At 42.8% G+C, this 23,010-nt stretch overlaps 1 protein-coding gene across 5 annotated transcripts in view; it reads left to right on the forward strand.

Moving 5' to 3' along the window:
- Positions 1-23,010, forward strand: part of RNF38 (ring finger protein 38) — a 114,345-nt gene that overhangs the window by 55,065 nt on the left and 36,270 nt on the right. For 4 of the 5 annotated variants that reach the window (XM_027745148.2, XM_039380925.1, XM_039380926.1 and 1 more), the window contains one exon: positions 938-1,008. In XM_027745148.2, the coding sequence (XP_027600949.2) occupies positions 938-1,008 (71 nt within the window). Of the gene's footprint in view, positions 1-937; positions 1,009-7,707; positions 7,768-23,010 lie in introns of those variants that run through there. The other variant, XM_027745150.2, reaches the window with a different exon arrangement.

A 23,010-nucleotide genomic window follows, 5' to 3' on the forward strand; every position in this document is an offset into this window, starting at 1 on the left:
TTACTGTGTGGTATTTTTGTAAATGTTACAGAATAAGACTAATAAATTTTCGAACCTGTAAAAAAAAAGACCACAAGAAATTTGTGGAGAAAAGTTTTAGGTAGATCTTCTGTAAGGAAAATGAAATGTGGTGGCTCTAGAAATTAGATTTGTTTTTTTCTCCCTGCTTTTTGATGATCGTGTTGCTCAGTAGTTGCCAGGAGGAGTCATTTTAGGAAAGCGTAAATTCAACAACAGATGTTAGCCCACTCCTCTGCTTTCTGAGCACATTAACAGCATCTTTAAAAAATTTCTGACTGTGTAAGAGTTCTGTAAATCTGGTTGACACTCTCTTTAGGTACAATCAAATTTTGGTTTGTCTCCCTCCTTGAAGAGAAGTCTCAGGACTGGGGTAAACCTTTGAAGGGGAGTACTGTCCCTTTTATTCCTAGGCATAAAGAAACTTGTGGAAAGACCTTAAACAGGCAGAAATTCTGCTACAAGCAAACTGGACATGATTAAAATTTTGACCTTGGAATTTTCCGCTCTTATTCTTAATGTATTCCTGGCATGAGACTGCTGTTTTGTGGTTACCCAGGGTGCTGAAAATTTTCTGTAGTACAGGACGTAGGGCAGGACTACATTGCCTAAATGTGAATTGGTAGCTTGTCCTTATTTGTATATGTGCATGTGGACTTCACTGCATTTGCTTGTTTTAGATTGATGAAATAGCTGTAATTTTATTCTGCTTAAATATTTTAAAAAAATATATGTGAAGGCATTGTTGGCACACTTGTAAAATGTCTCTCTGATGCTCATTCAGTTATCAGACATAGCTATTTGGCAAGTAAATCTGTCTTCTGTGTGGGGAGAAAAGAAAGTTTGCTAAATTTATTTTTAGTGTTCACAGCAATTGGGTCATCATGTTAATTATTTTTTTCCCTTGTTTCTTTTCTAGGTAGTATTGGTCCATCGTTTCAATGCCATTCAATCCATCAAGATCACATTTGTAATGATGACAGTGACAAGGTGAGACATAAATGTTTCATTCACGAGGTCATATGCATTATGGGGTTTTTATGTATTGGTTTTACTGCACAAAGATGTATTGTGCAGGTATAGCAGTCGGTCTTCAGAGTTATTCTTTAAACTGTCTCTAGCATAACAAGATGTATGTTTTACTTCGAACAATCTTTTAGCCAGTTAATGAGAAATTTGTTTTTAGTATTGTATGTTTATATTTGGTTGTATTCCTTTGCTTTTCTAAACATTTGTGATTTGCCATATTGACACCCTCAGTTAATGAAGAACAGCACTGGTTTCTGGCTTCAGAGGTTAGAGCCTAGCTAAGTGTTCAAAGGGTTGTTTTGGTTTTTTTTACAGTAGCTGTATTTTCCTGTTTTGGACTTGGGAATTTAAGCTTTTACAGATATGAATCTTCTGTTCAGTGTTGCAGCCTTAAAGTAGCAACCTGTCTAGTCATGTGTAAGCATTTTCTTAACTTTTTTTTAACACATTCCCAGATTACCTTGCTTTGGGTCAGTAGAGTGCTGGATGTTAAATGTTAAATGATACTTGCATCAGTAGTGTAAGTGTGGCATGCAGAAGGAAAAAGTTTTGACATTGAACTGCTCATGAGACTGACTGGCTTTCATGTTTCTATTACTGTTGATGGTTTCACCATAAGCTTTACTTTTTGTAAATAATGCAGATTGATTAAGATTAGCTTAACATGTAATGTGTGTTACATTGTGTGCAAGTATGACACTTCATAGAAAACTAACTTTTTGGCTTGACATGCCTGGAAAGGGGCATGTATTGGTCAAATTCTAAATAATCTTTCTTAGGAAGTGAAATGCGAACTGCACAGACTAAGTGCACAGATCCTTGTGTTTGGAAATTCTGGAGTAAGTTCATGTTATAGTTGTTCCAGCTTATCCTAGAGCTAGATTTCTTTTCAGAGAAAGATTCTTTTACTGCTCTACTGCCTTTTTTCTTTTTTACCCTTTCACTCTTACTTTCCTCCAGTTTTGTGGATCTTTTAGTGTGTGTATGTATGTGTGTGTGTGTATTTGTTTGTTTGTGTTTTCCTGAGTGTTTTTTTGTTGGTTTGGTTTGGTTTTTTAGTTTAATTTTATTTTTTATGTACCACCCTAGATTTGGGGACTGGTTCAATCTACAGATATTGATCAAATATGCTATCCAGAACATGGCCAACGTTATTTTAAGTTTCCACTTGATTAATTGCTTAACTATTTTCAACAGTATTCACTGCTCTGTTTTTTGGGTCTTGTGCACTCTGTTGCCATCCTCGTGCACCAGTGTAACTATTCTTGCTTTTCTGTTATTACGTGGACAATCACCTCTGTGTTACACTAATTGTCTTCCCTTAGTTTTATTCCATATCAAGGTGTAGTGGGTTGACCCTGGCTGGATGCCAGGTATGCACTAAAGCCATTCTCTCACTCTCCCTCTGCAACTGGACAGAGGAGAGAAAAAAAACCAGCAAAGGATTCATGGGTTGAGGTAACAGCTGGGAAAGGTCACTGTCTGATCACCATCACAGGCAAAACAGACTGAATGAGGATATTACTTAAATTTACTACTAACAGGATAAGAGCAAAAGAGTGAGAAATAAAATAATCTTAAAAAAACACCTTCCCACCACCCCTCCTTCCTTCCCTGTTCTCCCTCCTCCCTCCCAGCAGTGCAGGAGGATGGGAATGGGGGTTACAGTCAGTTGTTGTTTCTGCCACTGCTCAGAGAGAGGAGTCCTTCCCCTGCTCCTGTGGGGTCCCTCCACAGGAGACAGTCCTTGATGGACCTCTCCAATGTAAGTCCATCCCTCGGGCAGCAGCTCTTCCCAAACTGCTGTCCATGGGTCACTCCTCCATGGGGTCAGTCCTTCACCAATGAGCTGTACTGGTGTGGGTCCCCCACAGGGGCCACAAGTGCCACCCAGGAAAAATGTGCTCCAGCGTGGGCTTCCCTCTCCAGGGGCTGCAGGTCCCCAGCAGGACCCCACTCCATCCTGGGCCTCTCATGGAGTCACAGCCTCCTTCAGATATCCACCTGCTCCAGCATGAGCTCCTCCATGGGCTGCAGGGGCACCTCTGCCCCACCATGCTCTGCCCCACGGGCTGCAGGTGCCTGGAGCACCTCCTGCCCCTCCTTCTGCACTGCCCTTGGTGTCTACCTTGTTGTTCCCATGTTCTCACTCTGCTCTTCCCTGGCTGGAATTCTTTCTGTGCAACAACTTTCTGTTCTTAAATATATTATCACATAGGCTTGATAATATAGGCTCCTCATTGGCTTGGCCTTGGCCAGCAGCAGGAAGCCCATCCTGGAGCCGGCTGGCACTGGCTCCATGGGACAGGGGACGCTTCTGGCAGCTTCTGACAGAAGCCACCCTGTAGTCCTCCTGCTACCAAAACCCACTACACAGGGTAATTAAAACTGGTTTAAGTCTTACTGGAAATTCAGTCTTTTAGGTGCTTCACTGGTCTGAGGGGAGGGAGTAGGAAGGGATGTGGCAGCTTACCCCGTGTAAATTTCAGAAGAGTAGTTGTTTGGCACACAACCTGCTTCCATATTAATAGAGGAACTGGATCAAATGCTACTTTTTTGCATATTTAGAAACGGTGGAAGAAAACAATCTTCATCACTGGGATTGATTCTGCACCAAATGAGAACTCCCAACTGTAAAAGTTTACTGAAATAGAACTAGTATAAAAAGCAGAAAGAATGTTGGTTTGGGTGTATTTCAAACACGTGTTTTTCCGCAGATGTCAGTTTTATTTGGTAAGAGTTTTGATTTTTCTGTGAGAATACATGAAGCTGTTTGCCTTTCATATTATAGGAAATTCTAGTTGATCCCTTGATTAAAATAACCACTTATTTGACAATACAGTAAACAGTCCTCAGAACAGACTATCTGTACTCTTCTCAGATGTGTCACTGAACTCTGTGCTCTTGTTTTAAGACAAAAGTTAGAGTACTAGCACTTGATGTCATTGGCAGGTACAGACCAACTGGATGATGGAATCATAGAATGGCCTGGGTTGGAAGGGACCTCAGAGATCATCTGGTTCCAACGCCCCAGCCATGGGCAGGGACACCTTCCACTAGGGCAGGCTGCTCAAACCCCATCCATCCTGGCCTTGAACACTTCCAAGGATGGGGCATCCACAGCTTCTCTGGGCAACCTCTTCCAGTGCCTCACCACCCTCACAGTAAAGAATTTCTTCTTAATATCTAATCTAAAGCTACTCTCTTCCAGTTTGAAGCCATTCCCCCTTGTCCTGTCACTACATGCTCTTGTAAAAACTCTCCATCATAAGTAGTGCTTCCTAAAAGCAGCTGGTTGCAGTACTTGGGTACAATTGCAATTCTCTACTGCTTGTATTCACATATGCCTATCTTCTTGTGTCAGTTACTGAAGTCGTTATTAGCTTCCACTGTGAATTACTTTGAAAATCAGAGTGCTGATTTATTCTGCCATTACTGAGAGATAGCACCTGTTCATTCTGGTAGGAATAACCCTGAGATTAATTCAGCTGGTTAAAGCATGGTGCTAATAAAGCCAAGGTTGTGGGTTTGATCCCTGTACGGGCCATTCACTTAAGAGTTGGACTAGATGATCCTTGTGGGTCCCTTCTAACTTGGAATATTCTGTGAACTTAAAGATAAAACGCAGGATTTAATTGATGTATTTATCTACAAATTTATTAAGTGTTGGGCCTTTTCGTATTAATTCTAGAAACTTTATGAAAAGCATACCTTCAGAATACTTTGACATATCTTTGATTAGTCAATAGGCATATGTCAGCAAAATAATTGCCTGACTATAAGTAACCAGCTTCTGCATTTCAGGAGAAATGTAAAGTTTAGTATTTGACTGGCAATCTGCATATATTTTACAGTAGTTTCTCCAAAAGCCCAGTCTTCATTTTCCAGACAACAGCATGAGAAAAGTTCTACACCACACATGCTAAAGGAATGTTGCAATCTTAATGAAAACAATTCCCAGGCTTCCACCCCAATTACTTGATTTTGTTGACTTGGCACATGAGAATCTTGAATTCATGTTCAGTGACATCAGCAGGAAACGAAAGTCTAAGATTTTTCATGTGTGGACTCACTGAATCAAGACGGATGTGTCATTGTTGAGAGCATTATGGCAGTACTAAGAACCTGTTTAATTTCATAGCACCAAAAGCAGTTCCTCTTGTCTTACTAAGAAAGCTAATATAGCTTAGCTACAGAGGACATTTCACATTTTACTTGGTGTTGCAAAGTGATTTCAGTTGAGATTTATTTAAAAATAATTGTTGCTTTGGAGATGGGAGCTTTTAAACCTCAGTGCATGAGTTGAGGGAACCCTTTTTCACATTTGTAATTTCTTTGATTTTTCTTAGAAGTATAAATATTAATTGACAAAACTGAATAAATTTTTTTTATGGAGCACAGCATTTAGGGAAAGGTACTTATAAGAAGGAACTGTTATTCCTTGGTATGTTACTTTGCTTTAATGCTCATTCCTACTAGTGTTTGACAGAGAGATTAATTGCTCCTGCAGAGCCTCTCAATCATACTCAGTTTATTTAGTTTTAAAAATATGTTTTTGTCCTTTGGGTGGCTGTTTTGCCAGTGGTGTGCTTCCATTAAAGGATGCTTTCTCATTTTGAAAAGAAACTCCAAAGATGCAACTCTTAACTACTCTTGTGACATATCTCTTGTGGCATACTCTTGTGACATCTCTTTTCAGAGATCTCATTATGTTATCTATTCCTTGGTTCTCATGCAGTTGACCAAATTGACCACCTAGTAGTAATGAAAAACACAAAGCACTCTGGGGTCAATCCAGTGGAATTTTTTCACTACCACTAAGGGATTGGGAATTATTATTTCCAAATATTTACTTTGCTTTTCTCCTTTTTCACTTATTTTCACTTATTTTACTTTTATAGTATTACTGTTACTGTTAGATTTGTTTTCTTATAGCATGGAAGGAATTGATTTTTGCTTGGTACTTATGGCCAAAATACATAGCTGCATTATTTATTTTACTATTTCTAACCTTTAAATTTCCCAGTTATACTCAGTACATCTTCTATTTCTTTACTACTAATTTCTTGTTCCTGAACTTTTCAGTGGTGCCCAGTGACAGGACGAGGAGCAAAGGCCATAAACTAAACCAAAAGAAGTTTCACCTCAACGTGAGGAAGAACTTCTTAACACTGAAGGTGGCAGAGCACTGGAACAGGCTTCCCAGGGAAGTTGTGGAGTCTCCTTCTCTGGTGACATTAAAATCCCACCTGGACACATTCCTGTGTAACCTGCTCTGGGTGACCCTGCATTGGCAGAGGGATTGGACTGGATTATCTCCAGAGTTCCCCTCCAACCCTAAAAATTCTGTTTGTTCTGTGAAATTACTCTCATTTGCCTATCTTGATGGACATCAAGTCCTCAGTCTGTAATACAGAGGGCTGTCGACTCATTAGAAGATGTTTTCACAAGAAAGGAAATATTTCACAGGTTCTGATCTGATAAAAGCATGATCCACTTTGTTTTCTACTTTGGATGTTGCAGTGTAGGCATGAGAGTCATCCATAGCTGAACAAAAATGATTCAGAAACTCAGATATTCAAAGGACCCATCACATTTATTTATATGTGATGTATAAGGCTATATGCACCTCTTGGGGTGAATGTGTGAGGGACAATACATAGAAAAATGGGAATATTAGAAGGAATTTCTTTTATTCTCTCCAGTTTCAAAACTGGAAAGTATTCTTCCTGTCCAATTAGAACAGCTCAAATTCATTCCTCATGGTGTGTGTTGTTGTCAGACACACACCCCCTCCCCCCCCCCTCCTTAGTCCATTCTGCATATGTTTGCTGAGCAGCTTTATGCCTTTTTCATTTTGCATCTGGCAGCTGCAAGGATGTCACTTAACTGATTTTAAACCACTTTCATGCCTAGTGAATCGTCTACTTTAGGACATTAGTTCTTTATATCTACAGCAGATGGTTTGTTTTCCTGGATCAGGTTTGGGGAAATCTTTAGTTAGGCTGAGGTAGAGAGCGGAGGGAGGTTTGAAAGGTAAATAATGGGGTGATGATATTTTATTTAAGGGGAATAGCTTGAGTAAACCAGTTCTGCCAGGCGCCGTTTGCTCCCTTTGCTGAGCAGCGCTGTCTAAGCCGATCCTGTTCCTCTGGCGACTCCTGAAGGGATTTGTAGCCAGGCGGGGGCCGGGCTTTTCTCTCGACGGGACGAGAGGACATAGCGTTAAGCTGAGCCAGGGGAGGCCTAGGTTGGACACTGGGAGGAATTTCTTCACAGAAAGGGTGGTTAAACATTGGAACGGGCTGCCCAGGGAGGTGGCGGAGTCGCCGTCCCTGGAGGCGGCAGTCCGTGCTGTGGTAGCCGACAGGGCGGTGCCCCCCGAGGTCGTTGCCCGGGTCGGTGTTTCCGTCAAACCGAAACTAAAAGGGGGCGAGCGCGGACCGGACCGGACCGGACCGGACCCGGGGGGGGTGGGGGGCGGGGCCGCCGCCGCCGCGCAAGCGCGTTGGCCACGCAGCCGTCCCGGCGCAGACAAAGGGCGCGCCGCGCGTGCCGCGCGGTGACGTCAGCCCCGCGCGCGGGGCGCGCTCCCGGAAGCGCCAGGGGCAGGGTCGGGCCCGGCCCGGGGCGGCCCCGGCGGCGGCGGCGGGGCCGGGGGAGCCCGGGGAGCCCCCGCGGCGGCCTCGGCGCCCGCGGGCGAGCCGGCGGGGGTCGCAGGTACCGGCGCGGGGGCCGCGCGGAGGGGCGGCGGGCAGTGCGGGCTCGCGCGGGGCGGGGCCTCGGCGGCGCCGCCCGGTGCTCGTGGGGCGGGAGGGGAAGGGCCCCGAGCGGCCCCCGTGAGGCGGCCCGGGAACGGGGGACAGGAGCAGGGGAGGGACGCAGTTATCGGTCTTGTTATAGGTGCTCCATTTACTTTGGCGAAAGGTAGAACTGGAACCCAGAAACGAACTGGTTTTCCAGGACTCGATCGCTGTGTGTTGCCCTCAGGACACGCAGGTCCGGCGTGTCTCTGAAGCACTAAACGTCCTCCCTTCCACACAGTCAAATGAAGCCTGCAGGTGTCTCTAATCCCCTTAAATCGATCAAAAGAACTGTTTGATGTTGGCAGCATTGGTGTTGGCAAGCGTATGTGTTACGGCATTCAGTATTTCTCAGTAGATATGAGTTAATTCCTATATAACACAAAGGAGATTTTTTTTCGTTGCTTAGACCAGAAGGATGCCTCTTGTTTTCTCAAGAATTTTGTTTTTAAAGTGACTGTGCATTGAGATGTTTACTTATAACATCCGTTTTAAGTTGTAATTGTTTAGAGCAAGTACTCTAGTCATTACTTATACAGAAGTTCATTGAACTGTAAGTCGTGAAAATGTTTATGAACGTATAGCATTTGCATTTCGAAGCAAATTTTTGAAGGTAATACTTGAAGCAGATTAGTATTTTCTCATAAGTTCACATGTATAGTTACAGTGGGGCAACTGGAGTGGTAATATGAACACAACTACTAGTCTGCCTTACTGAAGTGTTGCTGACTGCTTGATTAGGTTGCTGCTGATCTTCTTGTTCCTAAATGTCATTCACTGAGGCAACTACTTTGGTTTCAGTTGCCAAATTTATGGTATTTATCCACAGGGAGTCTGCTGGCCCAACAGATTCCTTAATTCACAGCATTGCGTTACATTACCTTTCTTACCTTCAAGGGGATATTGCAGCCTTGGTATCAGGGACTCATTGTTCTGAGAGAGAGGAAAAAAGTCCATTTGAATACTATCATGTGCAGTAAGAGAAAGGAGGGTGCAGTCATTAGAGAATTAACTATGAGACAGAAGAGCAGATAGATTTACTGGCAGATTTAATGACTAATGAAAGTTGATAGTGTTTTTGATCTTCCTTAATCACCACATCTCTAGTTAAAAACAAAACCTATGCAAACACAAAATAACGATGTGAAGAAGCTTTTCAGAGAACTGTTAGTAGGAGAATTGCGTGTGAAAAGTGGTAATTGTGAGAAGTGGTATGTAAACCACCTAAAAATGAGAGATCTCATGAGTCTCCTTTGTGAATCTTTGTCATCTTCCAGACTTAGAGAGCAGGTTAAACTTTAGTTGTTGCTCATCTGGTTCACTTTGCAGATCTTGTTAATTAACAAAAGTACACAAATACAAAATTGAAGCTGCAATTTGATCAGTCCTTGCTTTGTACTTGCAGTGGTGTGGTATTCACAGTGAATAATTGTCTTTTCTTTTTCTGAAAGATATGGTTTTGGCTCAGAAGCTGGTATTAGCAGCATCAGTACTGTGGTGGTTTTTCAAGTATTGAAATCGGAATATGTATTGAAAAATAATTATTGATGTTATAATAGGAAGATCATTTATATTATTTAAAGTTATATTGTTGATACTGTTACTTTTTTAATTATTTGCTGAGAAAGTCGTTAAGAGTTGCAACTGTGCCAGCTCTTACTCGAGTATAAAAATGATGTGGTTGGGAAGAGAAGTTACTTCTTCACTCCTAATATGGAGTTATAATCTTGTACTATGAAATTGTAGTCTTGTTGCACATCAAAGCTGTCATACACATTTGTTCATGGAAACTACATGGACTGAATTGCTAGTGAATCTAACGAGAATTAGATTGTACGGAGCAAGTCTTGGACTTAAAAAGGTCCTCTCACTTAATCTTTGTGTGTAGCTCCACCACCTCCACTTCCCCGCCCCAGAAGGATTTGAAAGGCAAGAATAGGAAAGATGTGAAATTTCTTTTTTTCCTGTTTTGAGTCAGAGAGTTGCTTTGACTGTGGAGGAGTGATTCTTGAAACTTCTGGAAGATGCAGGCTTGACTTAATCCGTTCATACAGAAATAAAACTTATGGTTTTCTTTTCTGTGTATGTATCTATATCAAGTTAAATAATCTAACACGGAGTACTTAAGTTCTGCTGTGGGCACAAATTGCCTAGGTTTATGATTTGATAGGATGGTTTTCTTTTTTTTTACTCTTCAGCTTCACGTGGTAGTGGGTAGGTTCCTTTTTTACTGAGCTCTTGAAGGATCAAGGAAACCTGCTTTGCTTTTTGGTGCCCTCTACTGTTGTCTGTTTGTCAGAACATAGAAAGCTAGAGCTGGTTTTGATCTTGAAAGGCAGTAAAATGGTAACAACAGAGGCTCTTTAAAAACAGTAGGAAGGGGAAAGAGGGAAAGGAAGCGTATTTTGCTGTTTGCCTTCCAACCAGTTTGTCTGGATTGCACTGGAACTGTACCTCAGCTGGTAGAAAAATAGGTAAGCAGCATACATCAGACTCAGCCAGTGTCTTCTGTTGGCATTGCAGCAGTAAAAAGACCTATGCCTTTGATCTTCGCCTCTCAGAAAAATAGAGACAGTCTCTCTTTAATGTCTACATTTCCTGGTTCTCGGCGAGTACATTTCAGGTTTGCTGCCACAGAATTTTTTTATCTCCTTGTTCATTTGCAATAACTTTCTTTTTTTTTTTAATTTCCTCCTACAACCTCAGATACTACAAAAACACACAGTGCTTCCTGTGCGTGCCTCCATGTGTGCTGTGCTTTGCTTACTTTCTGTGTAAATAGCCCTTTCATCTTATCAATCTTGCAGTTTTGTTCCCGTCCCAAAACCTGGTGTGCAAGTTTCAAGCTGGCTTCCCGCCAAGTCTCCGAAACTTGACAACAGGGTCTGCTTCCCAGAGAGGGAAGAAAAAAACCAAGCAGCCAAAGCTATTGCAAAAATATATATTTTACATACGAAACAGATATATACAGTGAGAATATTATATACCTATAACCCCAGAAGCCCTAAATAGCTTCCTAAAGGGAAGAGGGGAAGGGAGAAGGGAAAAAAGGACAAAATAGGACGAAAAGGGACAAAACCAAAATGGGTCTACACAATCTAAAAACCCGGTAAGCAGCAAACTGAAGAACTGGCAAAGTCTCACCACTTCCCTTGAGAGAAGCAGGACGGCTGGACACGGCCCAGCACTCTCCCCTCACGCTTGGCAGATAACAGCAGGCACTGTAGGCCTCAGCTCCAGATAAGCAAGACTGAGACAGTGACCCACCGTTCTTGAACCTCGCTGGAAAGGAAGAGAGAGAGGTCCCTCCTGCTGACTTATTTATACCTCAAGTTACGTAAAGGAATAGCATGGAACATAGGTCACCTTCCTATGTTCCTTCCTGGTTACAAGCTGGTCTTCAGGAAGGCCTAGAGTGAAAACTGTCACATTCTCCACCCCTTATTCCATACTATTTCTTTATGTAACACCTGTATATTGTGTTCATCTATGTCCTGTGCATATACATATATACATATATAGTCCATGTTTATTTTTTTTAAAGGCTGTCATCTGTCGTTGAAGATCAGCATCAACAGCAGCTCGGTTTGGATTCTTGGCCCTTTCGTCACAGTCACAGTTCTGGTTTGGGGCTGGCTCATTGGTTTGGGCTGTCTCATCATCGGACATCCTTGGATACCGGTATCAGCTTTGTTCGGGTCTTTTTCATCTGGTGTCTGGTCTCCTGTAAAACACAACTTGAGGCAGAGAATTAGTTTTTCCCTAGGGTTAGGTTTTCCTGGGATCTCTCCATCCTTCCTCATAACCCACCAGGTATTTCTGGGCCCTTGAGCGAAAACAATCCCACGAATGGGTTTGTCTTGGCCTGAGGGAGGAGTGATCCAAACGGCCTTACCTAACATACCTTTTAGATGGATTGCTGGAACTTTGTCTCCATCTACAGTGTGGAGGGATTCTGCTTGGGCAGGACCAGCTCGGTTGACAGAGCCTCGGGTGTTGACTAGCCAGGTGGCCTTGGCTAAGTTCTTGTCCCAGTTTTTGTAAGTTTCCCCATCTAGTGCCTTTAGAATTGTCTTCAACAGTCCGTTACATCTTTCTACTTTTCCTGCAGCGGGTGCATGATATGGAATGTGATATACCCATTCAATACCGTGCTCCTGTGCCCAAGTGACCACTAGACTATTCTTGAAATGAGTCCCATTGTCTGACTCAATCCACTCTGGAGTGCCATGTCTCCACAGGACCTGCTTCTTGAGACCTAGAATGGTATTTTGGGCTGTTGCATGTGGTACCGAACATGTTTCCAACCATCCTGTGGTTGCTTCCACCATGGTAAGCACATCGCGTTTACCTTGGCGGGTCTGTGGCAATGTGATATAATCAACCTGCCAGGCCTTCCCATATTTATACTTCTCCCAACGTCCACCATACCACAGGGGCTTCAGCCTTTTTGCCTGCTTAAAAGCGGCACAGGTTTCACAGTCACAGATAACTTGAGAGATAATATCCATGGCTAAATCCACCCCTCGGTCTCGTGCCCACCTATGAGTGGCATCGGCCCTGATGACCTGAAGCATCATGGGTCCATCGAGCTAGGAACAATTCTCCCTTCTGCTACCAGTCTAGGTCTGCTTGTGATACCTTGACCTGTGCAGCTCGGTCTGCCTGTTCGTTATTAGCATGTTCCTCATTAGCTCACTTCTTGGGCACGTGGGCATCTACATGGTGGACTCTCACATTCAATTTCTTCACTCTGGCAGCGATGTCTTGCCACAGATCAGCAGCCCAGATGGGTTTCCCTCTACGCCTCCAATTCATCTTTTTCCACCGGTCTAGCCATCCCCATAGGGCATTGGCTATCATCCACGAATGGGTGTACAGGGAGAACCTTGGCCATCCTTCTCTCTCTGCGATATCTAGGGCCAATTGGACTGCTTTGAGTTCCGCAAACTGACTCGATTCGCCTTTACCTTCAGTGGCTTCCTCCACTTGTCGGGTGGGACTCCATACAACTGCTTTCCACTTCCAACTCCTCCCTACAATACAGCAGGAACCATCGGTGAAAAGGGCATAGCGTGTCTCTTCATCTGGCAGCTTATCATATGGCAGAGCTTCTTCAGCTCAACTCATTGGCTCTTCTTCTTCTTTTGCCAGACTGAAGTTCCCACCTTCAGGCAAATTGGTTATGATTTCCAAAATACCAGGGCGATTTGAGTTCCCGATTCAGACACATTGCGTAATCAAAGCGATCCACTTGCTCCACATGGCATCGGTGGCATGATGCGTAGGGGGCACCTTCCCTTTGAACATCCAGCTCAACACTGGTAATTGGGGTGCCAGGAAGAGCTGTGCTTCGGTACCAATTACCTCTGAAGCTGCTTGTATACCTTCATATGCCGCTAAGATTTCCTTCTCCACAGGGGTGTAATTGGCCTCAGAACCTCTGTAGCTTCGGCTCCAGAAACCCAGTGGTCGCCTTCGTGTCTCACCAGGCACCTTTTGCCAGAGGCTCCAGGAGGGACCTTTATCTCCAGCTGCAGTGTAGAGTACATTCTTTACATCTGGCCCCGTTCTGACTGGTCCAAGAGCCACGGCATGTGCAATTTCTTGCTTGATCTGCCTGAAAGCTTGTTGTTGTTCAGGACCCCATGGGAAATTGTTCTTTTTATGGGTCACAAAGTAAAGAGGGCTCACAGTCTGACTGTATTCTGGGATGTGCATCCTCCAGAAGCTATGGCTCCCAGAAAAGCTTGGGTTTCTTTCTTGTTTGTGGGTGGAGTCATTGCTACAATCTTGTTGATTACGTCTGTTGGTATCTGACGTCGTCCATCTTGCCATTTCACCCCTAGGAATTGGATCTCTCGGGCAGGTCCCTTGACTTTGCTCTTCTTGATGGTGAAACCGGCCTCGAGGAGAATCTGGATGATCTTCTGTCCTTTCTTGAAAACTTCTTCTGCTGTGTCCCCCATACAATGATGTCATCGATGTACTGGATGTGTTCGGGAGCCTTACCCTTCTCTAGTGTGGCCTGAATCAGTCCATGGCAAATGGTTGGACTGTGTTTCCACCCCTGGGGCAGTCGATTCCAGGTGTATTGAACGCCCCTCCAGGTGAAAGCAAACTGTGGCCTGCACTCTGCTGCTAAAGGAATGGAAAAAAACGCGTTGGCAATGTCGATGGTAGTGTACCACTTTGCTGTCTTGGACTCCAGCTCGTACTGGAGCTCCAACATATCTGGCACAGCAGCACTCAGCAGTGGCGTGACTTTATTTAAACCACGATAGTCTACAGTCAGTCTCCATTCTCCATCGGACTTACGTACAGGCCAGATGGGGCTGTTGAAGGGTGAATGGGTTCTGCTGACCACCCCTTGGCTCTCCAACTTCCGAATCGTTTTGTGGATGGGGATCACAGCATCTCGGTTCGTCCGATACTGTCGTCTGTGTACAGTTGTCATGGCTATTGGCACTTCTTGATCTTTAACTCGCAGTAGTCCTACAATGGAAGGGTCTTCTGAGAGGCCAGGAAGGGCAGACAATTGCTTGGACTCCTCTTCAATCACCATGGCTACACCAAAAGCCCACCGGTACCCTTTCGGGTCCTTGAAGTATCCTCTTCTTAGGTAGTCCATACCGAGAATGCAAGGGGCTTCTGGCCCTGTCACAATGGGATGCTTTTCCCACTGGTCTCCTGTCAAGCTCATGTCAGCCTCTACTACTGACAACTCTTGTGACCCTCCTGTCACTCCAGAAATAGAAACAGTCTCGGTACTCTTATGCACCAAAGGCATTACAGTACACTGGGCTCCAGTATCTGTCAAGGCTCAGTATCTTTGAGGATCCGATGTGCCAGGCCATTGAACCCACACAACCCAGTAAACCCGGTTATCTTCTTGGTCCCTTTCCTTCTCCTGGCAGAAGGCAGGGCCCCTCTACTGGTCTTGATCAGAGCATTTGTCGTTGGACTTTGACTTAGACTTCTTAGAGGCCTTTTTGCCATCGTTGAAATAGACCTCCATCTTCTTGTGCTTTGGCAATCGCAGTTTCTTTTCTAAGAAGTCTGCATCTACTGCGTAGACAGCTTTCTTGTCAGTGTCCTTTTGCTTCAGCTCCCTCACTCTAGCTTCGAGCTTAGAAGTGGGTTCACCATCCCACTTCATGTTGTCTCCTTTGCTATGAAGGTATGCCCATAGTTGGTTACGTGACCGACGCTTAGGGTTCTCTTTCCTTCAACGTGTGAATGACGGAGATCGTGACCGAGATCGAGACCAGGATCGAGGTCTAGGTCATGTTCGTTGATCCCACCATGATAGTTCCATTGGTCTTTCTCTGTAATCTCTATACCTTCTGTCATCTCTGTCTCTAAGGTTGTCCTCATATCTTGAGTATTCATAATCTCTCTCCATTCTTTCCCTATCGTAGGTGTATTGGTATAGGGGACCGAAGGAGTCTTCCAGATTTTCCTCTATGCTCCTTATCCAAGCACACATGGTGTCCACGCTTGGTTCATCCATCTTTGGATGATATGCGGTTTATCAAACAGTAGATATACGGTTTAGGGGCACCTTGAATTACCTTTTTCCACATTGGTTGTGTGCAGGGAACATTCTCGGGAACTTGGATGTCATAATAATCTGGATCAGAATAGATGATCTCCAGCATGGCCAATTCCCGTAGGTATTGGATGCCTTCTTCTGCAGTCCTCCACCTTCTTGAAGAACTCTTCAGGGACTCCTTAAATGGGTATCTTACCCTCACAGCGTGGAGGATTCGGAGCCAAAGACTGGACACCATTTTCTCCCTTCCCATTTCTAGTTCTATCACGGGGTCTTGGGCAATGGATCCCAGTTGTCGTGCTTCATCACCTTTAATTATGTGACTATCAACTCCCTTGTCCCAGCATCGCACCAGCCAGGTGAGGACTTCTTCACCAGGCAAGCGCATATAATCTCTCCGTAAATCTCAAAGCTCTGTTGTGGTCAGTGATTGTGTAATTTCACTTTCTCGCATTATTTCTTGTCCATCTCTCCCACGTAGAATCTTTTCCACCTCCCTCTTTACTCTTCCCCTCTTATGTGGAACCGCTTCTGCCTCCTCTCTGTATCTCTCACGTGGAGGTGGGGACTGGGCATGCCGTGGGGATAAGCTTCTATGTCGTTTATGGCATGGAGATGGACTTCGTCATTGCTCACTCCGTGGAGATGGACTTCTACACTGTTCATACTGTGGGGATGGACTCCTACATCGTTTGCGATACCCAGCGGGTGGAGGTAGCGAGTGGTCTTTCGGGTGCCGAGATAAGGGCCTCCTCCAATCATCCACACCTCCAAGAGAAGGTTGGGTCTGGAGGGGTAGGAATAATTCTCCCTCAGGTTGAGGGGAATGCTTTGGCCCCTTCTTTGTGTCTTTTGTAACACTGAATGTGTAGTCAGGATATGAATCATCAAGTGACAATATACCACGGGCCGTTTGTACTGTTGCCTTCTTCTCTCTTGATACTGCTCTACTTTCCTTTGGACGCGCCCCTAGTTCTTTTGGGTGTGCTCCTTCTCTTGCAAGTGTTTCTTCCTCTCTGGCAGCTGCTTCTTCTCTTGCAGTTGCTCCTTCCTCAGTCACAACCACTTCTTCCTCTCTCAGAGTTGCGCCTTCATCCATTGCTGCCACTCCTTCGTCCATTGCTGCTGCTCGTTCGTCTACTACTTCCTGCATGGATTGGATAGGTTCTTCTGCTCCTTCTTCTTCTTCTCCTCTTTCTTCTTCTTCTGTGTGTGTTCCAGTTGCAGAGATGGGTCTGTAAGTTCCTTGATCTCTCTTACCCACGTCGTCGTCTTCTTAATAGGGGCAACAATGACTTTCTGGTTTTTAGCTTGAGTCCCAGTTCTAGTGGACTTAGTAGAAACGGCATTGACTTTAAGTTGTGTTTGGCCCCCGACTTCTGTGGACCTAATAGGGACATCACTGGTTTCAGGTGGCGTGGTTTGGGTTTCTGTGTCGACCTTAACCTTTTGAAGGTGGTCTATGGCAGCTCGATAAGCATTAGCCAGGCCCCAGCACAAAGCAGAGAATCACGTATTCGGATCTTTGTAGGGAAAACACCCTTCTGTTAAACAGCAGGCCTTCTCAGCAGAATCAAACATCTGTTCTGGCGTGAACTCCCAATTAATGGGAGGTGACACACGTCCTACTAATTTACCGAAATCTCCCCAAGCTCCATGCCACCCGGGGACTGGCCTGTCCGCAGCCCTTTCCAGAGTTCCTGTGAGTCCCTTTGAGGCGCGATCTTTCCTACAACAGGGAAAGCAATACAACACCATTCTTCCAAGTTTAAGTAGCACTTCCTTTACCTTCATCAATAACAGTATTGTTGCAACACAATTTAGGTAATAATTAGAGCCAATTGTAACCATGGGGATCTCCTTTACCAGGCCTTTGATGTCGAAATTAAAGAATGGAAGCAATTCGTTCTGTCCATCCTCTAGGTCTGGACGTCTCCCTGTAGGGTAGCCTAAAACAGGTATAAAGATGGCCAGAATTACAAGAAAAATTAATAAAATGGCCATTGTTGTTGTTGTTCTTTCTTCTTGTTCTTAAAACAACCCTTTGTTTATATAAACAAAGTTTTCTTGGCTGCTTTCCCAGACTCTGGCAGTGTTCCCAGACCTGTTCCCAAAATAGTAGACTTGTTCACCAAAATAACACCAAGCTTGGCTGTCTTACCAGACAATGTTTTCAAAACAGGCCAAACTTAACCAAAATATCCCAGTCCTGACACCAAAAATGTTGTGCAAGTTTCAAGCTGGCTTCCCGCCAAGTCTCCGAAACTTGACAACAGGGTCTGCTTCCCAGAGAGGGAAGAAAAAAACCAAGCAGCCAAAGCTATTGCAAAAATATATATTTTACATACGAAACAGATATATACAGTGAGAATATTATATACCTATAACCCCAGAAACCCTAAATAGCTTCCTAAAGGGAAGAGGGGAAGGGAGAAGGGAAAAAAGGACAAAATAGGACAAAAAGGGACAAAACCAAAATGGGTCTACACAATCTAAAAACCCGGTAAGCAGCAAACTGAAGAACTGGCAAAGTCTCACCACTTCCCTTGAGAGAAGCAGGACGGCTGGACATGGCCCAGCACTCTCCCCTCACGGGTGGTAGATAACAGCAGGCACTGTAGGCCTCAGCTCCAGATAAGCAAGACTGAGACAGTGACCCACCGTTCTTGAACCTCGCCGGAAAGGAAGAGAGAGAGGTCCCTCCTGCTGGCTTATTTATACCTCAAGTTACGTAAAGGAATAGCATGGAATACTTCCGTGGTCACCTTCCTATGTTCCTTCCTGGTTACAAGCTGGTCTTCAGGAAGGCCTAGAGTGAAAACTATCACACCTGGGAATACTTCTGTCCTACAGAAACTCAGAAATTGTCTTAAGTCATCATTCTCTCTACAGAGCCTCTTATCTTAGCCTAGTGGTCTGTCTTTGCCAGCTTTGTTCACTTCTGACAGTAGTGGCCAACTTTTTTTTTTTTCCCCCCACATTTCAGTGTCAGTAAATTGTGTGAGAAGGGATGAGAACACTCAGGGCACAATTTATGGTGCTGCTGAGCAGATGCTCTGTCTGGCAGTGTTCATGAAAGCTTTAGGAGATGGCTTTCTCTCTAGGCAAATATTAAGGTTATTTTTTTAGATGATATGTCTTGGGATTGTTCCTGAAAAAAAACTGTGTTGTGATGATGAGCTGCATTTTCAAGATGCGATTCTTGGAAGTCAGTCTCTTGCAAAGACATTTAAACTATTTTGTTGGTAAGTGCTGAGGGAGGGCATTTTTGTTCTGGTATTCTCACTGTTTGTCTCTTGGGAAGATATTGGAACTGAATACAAAGCAAGAGGGGAAATGAAGAGATTGGAGACATGAAAGACTAGGAACAGATATTAATTTAAAATAGTGCTGTGGAAGGAACTCGTGAAGATGAATAAAAAGTTCCAAGTGGATGACTATGGATTTGAGAAAAATGTTCAGATGTGAACACAAAGGGCCTGGGAAGGCCAATATGCATTTGGTCACTTTGTGTGTGAAGCTTTACTGAGCATAGGTTAGAGATTGTATGTGAAACTTTCTTCCTCTTTATTCACAGTTTCCTTACTGTATCAGAGAACACTCAGAGCATTCTTCCTCAAATTGAAATACGGAGACATAGTATAGTGTTTGTATTCTTTGGTTCTGCTTTCAATATGTGAATGTTTACATGGATCTGTTGTTGAAATGATTTAGCAGTTCATAGCCATGATGGTGACCTTGATCAGCATTGGGCACAACTTGAGGCTATTTTAAGAAAGGACACATCTCTCTAAATTTCTTGCATGCCTTAAGTTCTTAATGCCTTGTTTTTCTCCTTAGTAAAAGTGTAGGATGAGGTTTAAAAAGTGAGTCAGCAAACAATGCTTATTTGAGTGTGTTCAGGGGAGTGAGGCTTCTTTTCCTTCACGTATCATGTGATGTGTATCATGTGGTTTGTTTTTTATTAATAAACCTTCCTTTGACTTTACATGACAATAATCTTGTTTCCTAAAGTAAATGAAAAGATCTACCCAAATACAAGCTGTGTCTTGAAGCTAAGGACTTGCAATGTTTTCTCATATAATCCTCTTTTAGGTTAACTTAGCAGAAGTTACAGGCAATGACAGGGAAGGCAGCGAAAGGTGAATATGCTTTTCTGCAATAGATTTGAGATATTATGCCAGTGGTCCTTTTACTAGAAACAAATTTTGAATGCTGACTTGCCCTTGTGCCCACTGAAGACATCAGTTACAATAGTGTGAGTAACATTTTTATTGGTGTGAATGCCTGGATATTCTTTTGATGCTTTGTCAACACGTATGGTCAGCATAACGTTGATGTGCCTGTATTGTTAGATTCAAGTGCCTAAATGGCAAAGTCAGTAGTGAATACACACAGTATATACAAACTATATGTAGAGAAGACTTTGCTGTGAAGTAGTCTGGACCAGACTTCTCTTCAGACTCCTTGCCTCATTAGCTGAAAGAGCGTAATTATTGTTAAAATTGAAAACTGTGACCTTTTTGAAATGTGACTATACCTAAACACCTTGTCTTGATTTCACCACTTTGCTCTCACCCTGGCATCATTTTAAGTGTATAAATTTCAATACATTTTATGACATTTAAGGTAATTTTTTTACAGTAATTGATATCTTTTGTTGTTACACATGCAAAGCCCTGTTTCTCTATCTGTTGTTCTGTGATTTTAATTAAAAACTTACTTTCTGTTTACATACAAATAGAAGATCAGGACTTTGTGGAGGCCCAGAGGATGTTTTTAGCACATTTCTGTAAGGTGATGTAAGGTGGTGTTGGTGTCAAAATATGGACACTTCACCTCAGGTGGTAGGCAATTTGAGGGTGGACTGGTAAGAAATAACCATTGGAAAATATTTTTTAAAAGCTAATTGGATGCTAGTACTATTTGTTGCATAACTTTAAGTTTCCAGTTTTAAGAAGGCCTGAAATGCTTACTACCATAGTGCATATTAACTGCAAGAAACTTCTGCAGAATTAGCACAAACTGTTTTCCATTTTGTATCATCCAGATAAAAGGACCATTGAAAAAGCTGAGTTAAAAGTTGAGACCATAAAGTAAAGTGAAATTAGTATTTTTACAACAACTTTTTTAATAGAGAGGGAGGTATAGCTGAGATTTTTTCTCTTATTGAAGTTTGGCTGGTGTTTTGGATTGAGAGTTAAAGATCCCCATTCAGAAAAAACACCATGATGTGATACAAAAATAAATACTTGATAACGTTCTTGTGAGTTTAGCAGCATTTAAATTGCTTTGATTCATTTTGCCAAGAAAAGGTTGTAAAATCTTCTCATATTTCAAAGGATTCTTGTTTGCATGCAGCAAGTACTGCAAGCAGTAGCAAATACTAAAAAAAAAATCAATTTGAAGAATTTGGAGATGGCTGTGAGCTTCCTTGGTTCTTAAACCTACTTCAGTGTTAGAAAAGGATGCTATGATGCATGGTTTGCATTGTCCTTTTTGTATGAGCAGTATAGCTTGAAAATAAGAATAGTGTAGTCTTACTAAATAAATTTTCCTTCTTTTCTTCTTGCTATGGAGTGCTGCAGTGCTACATACAATGGCAATAATTTTACATTTTTCTAAAGTTCTTATGCATTTTAATTTACATGCAGACAAGTAATATTCCAGTTTCTGGGGTGAGAAACTGACATCTAGTGATCAAATTCTTAGGACTGTTTCAAATACTTACTGTGTGAAACTTAAGCAGTTTAGACTTAGCTGTCTCTTAATGTTTTTTCTATATCCTAAACATCCAGTTAAATGGGAAATGCATTTCAGAGAAGGAACTGATACAGAAAAAACACTGGAAATAAATGTCAGTCAGGTGTAGAATAACCACAAATTTAACAATGTGTTTTGATCATAAGTAAAATGAAAATATTTGTTGGAATCTGTTTTGTGCTGTCTGTGTGCGATTTGCTATTGCATAATGCAGATCATTACAGAAATGCCTCACATGGAGGATTTATTGTCATTTCTGGTTGATGAAGAGTAAATTAGCCTTTATGTCCACTATCAGTAAATAATGAATTAATCCTGTTAACTGTGAGTGAATTCCAGATGGCCCAGAAATATTAATGATGAGTGTTCTTGGTACAGTTAGATACAGTAGCAGCCTAATTGATATATACTGTCATAGCTTTGAAAGATTAAAAAAGAGAAATGAACTTGCTTCTTCTTTTTACCATGTTTTCATAGTGTTGCTCATATTTTACAAATTATGTTCTTTTTACTAAGTACCGTGGAAAGTAGTGCCTGTTGCACTATCAGAAGGGCTCTTTAATTCACATAAATTACTGAGAAAGCTGATACATAGAAAGCTGCTACAGCAAATTTTGTACTAGCAATTTTGTTACTGTGTGTTGGTTTCCATTTTAAGATGGAGTTACTGGTTTTCTTCTTGCAACATGAAAAAAAATAGAAAAAGGCTCTGAAGTGCAGAGGGAAATAATATTCCATTTTGAATGCTCAGATGTGTCAGGTGTTCAGTGGGAAATGGTAGATACTCACCCTTTGTGACTCAAGGGTACATCTTGAAACCCTACCCCAAAGTACTATTTGAGTTGCACTTTGCTTTTTTCACAGGAAAACACTTCAAAACACCTGGTGTTTAGGATTGAATGAAAGTCAGTTGCAGAATCACAGAGTGGCTGAAGTTGCAAGGGACTTCTGGAGGTCACCTGGTCCAACCCCCTGCTGAAACAGGGCTAGTTAGAGCCAAGTGCCCAGCACTGTGGCTTTTCAGACATCCAGTAAAGGAGACTCCACAGCCTTTCTGTGAAACTTGTGCCAGTGTTCAGTCACCCTTCAGAGTAAAGTGTTGTTACTCGTGTTCAAATGGAGCCTTCTGTGTCTCACTGATGAGATACCCCTGAGCCTACTTTTTTCCAGGCTGAACAGTCCCACACTGTCTCAGCCTTTCTTCACACGAGAGATGCTGTAGGTGCTTAATCATCTTTGTGACCCTATATTGGATTCTTTACAGTATGTCCATATTTCTCCTGTGCTGGAGAGCCCAGAGCAGTACACAGTACTCCAGGTGCTATCTCTGAGGACTTTTGCAAGAATTGGCTCATTTTAACCTTGTTTTTGTTCACCTGATTTGTTTGAGACTGTTTGCAGATTTGGGAATGTCTCTATTTCTTTGCCAATTTTTTATTAGACCGAATTCAGATTTCTCTTAGTGTTCCCTCATCAGGAAGTTGTCTAGTATGCACCCAACCAGCCATGTTTCCAAACTGCGTCTTGGTCACAACTCTGAAATTAAAGCTTGTCTAGAAAAAAGTGGCTCCGAATATTAATGTTAGTGATGTTTTTCGGTAAAATTGGAATGGTACTTTAAAAAAAAATGAAGCATTGTTTAAAGCAGTTGTCTTGGATGTTTACCTTCTAGGATTTTTATTTAGTGCCTGAGGATGCAGGGTGTAGACATCAATGTTAGAATTTTTATTTTCCTATCATGTACCCATTTATCTCCACTTTGCCACTTCGTTGTACCAAGAGTGTGCTCGTTGTCAACAGCCATAGTGTTTTGCAGCTCTTTCCAGGGGAGTCATTGTGTCT

Source organism: Pipra filicauda, unplaced genomic scaffold (genome assembly GCF_003945595.2).
Source record: "Pipra filicauda isolate LSUMZ 115617 unplaced genomic scaffold, ASM394559v2 scaffold208_size1342795_pilon, whole genome shotgun sequence".
Classification (NCBI taxonomy): domain Eukaryota; kingdom Metazoa; phylum Chordata; class Aves; order Passeriformes; family Pipridae; genus Pipra; species Pipra filicauda.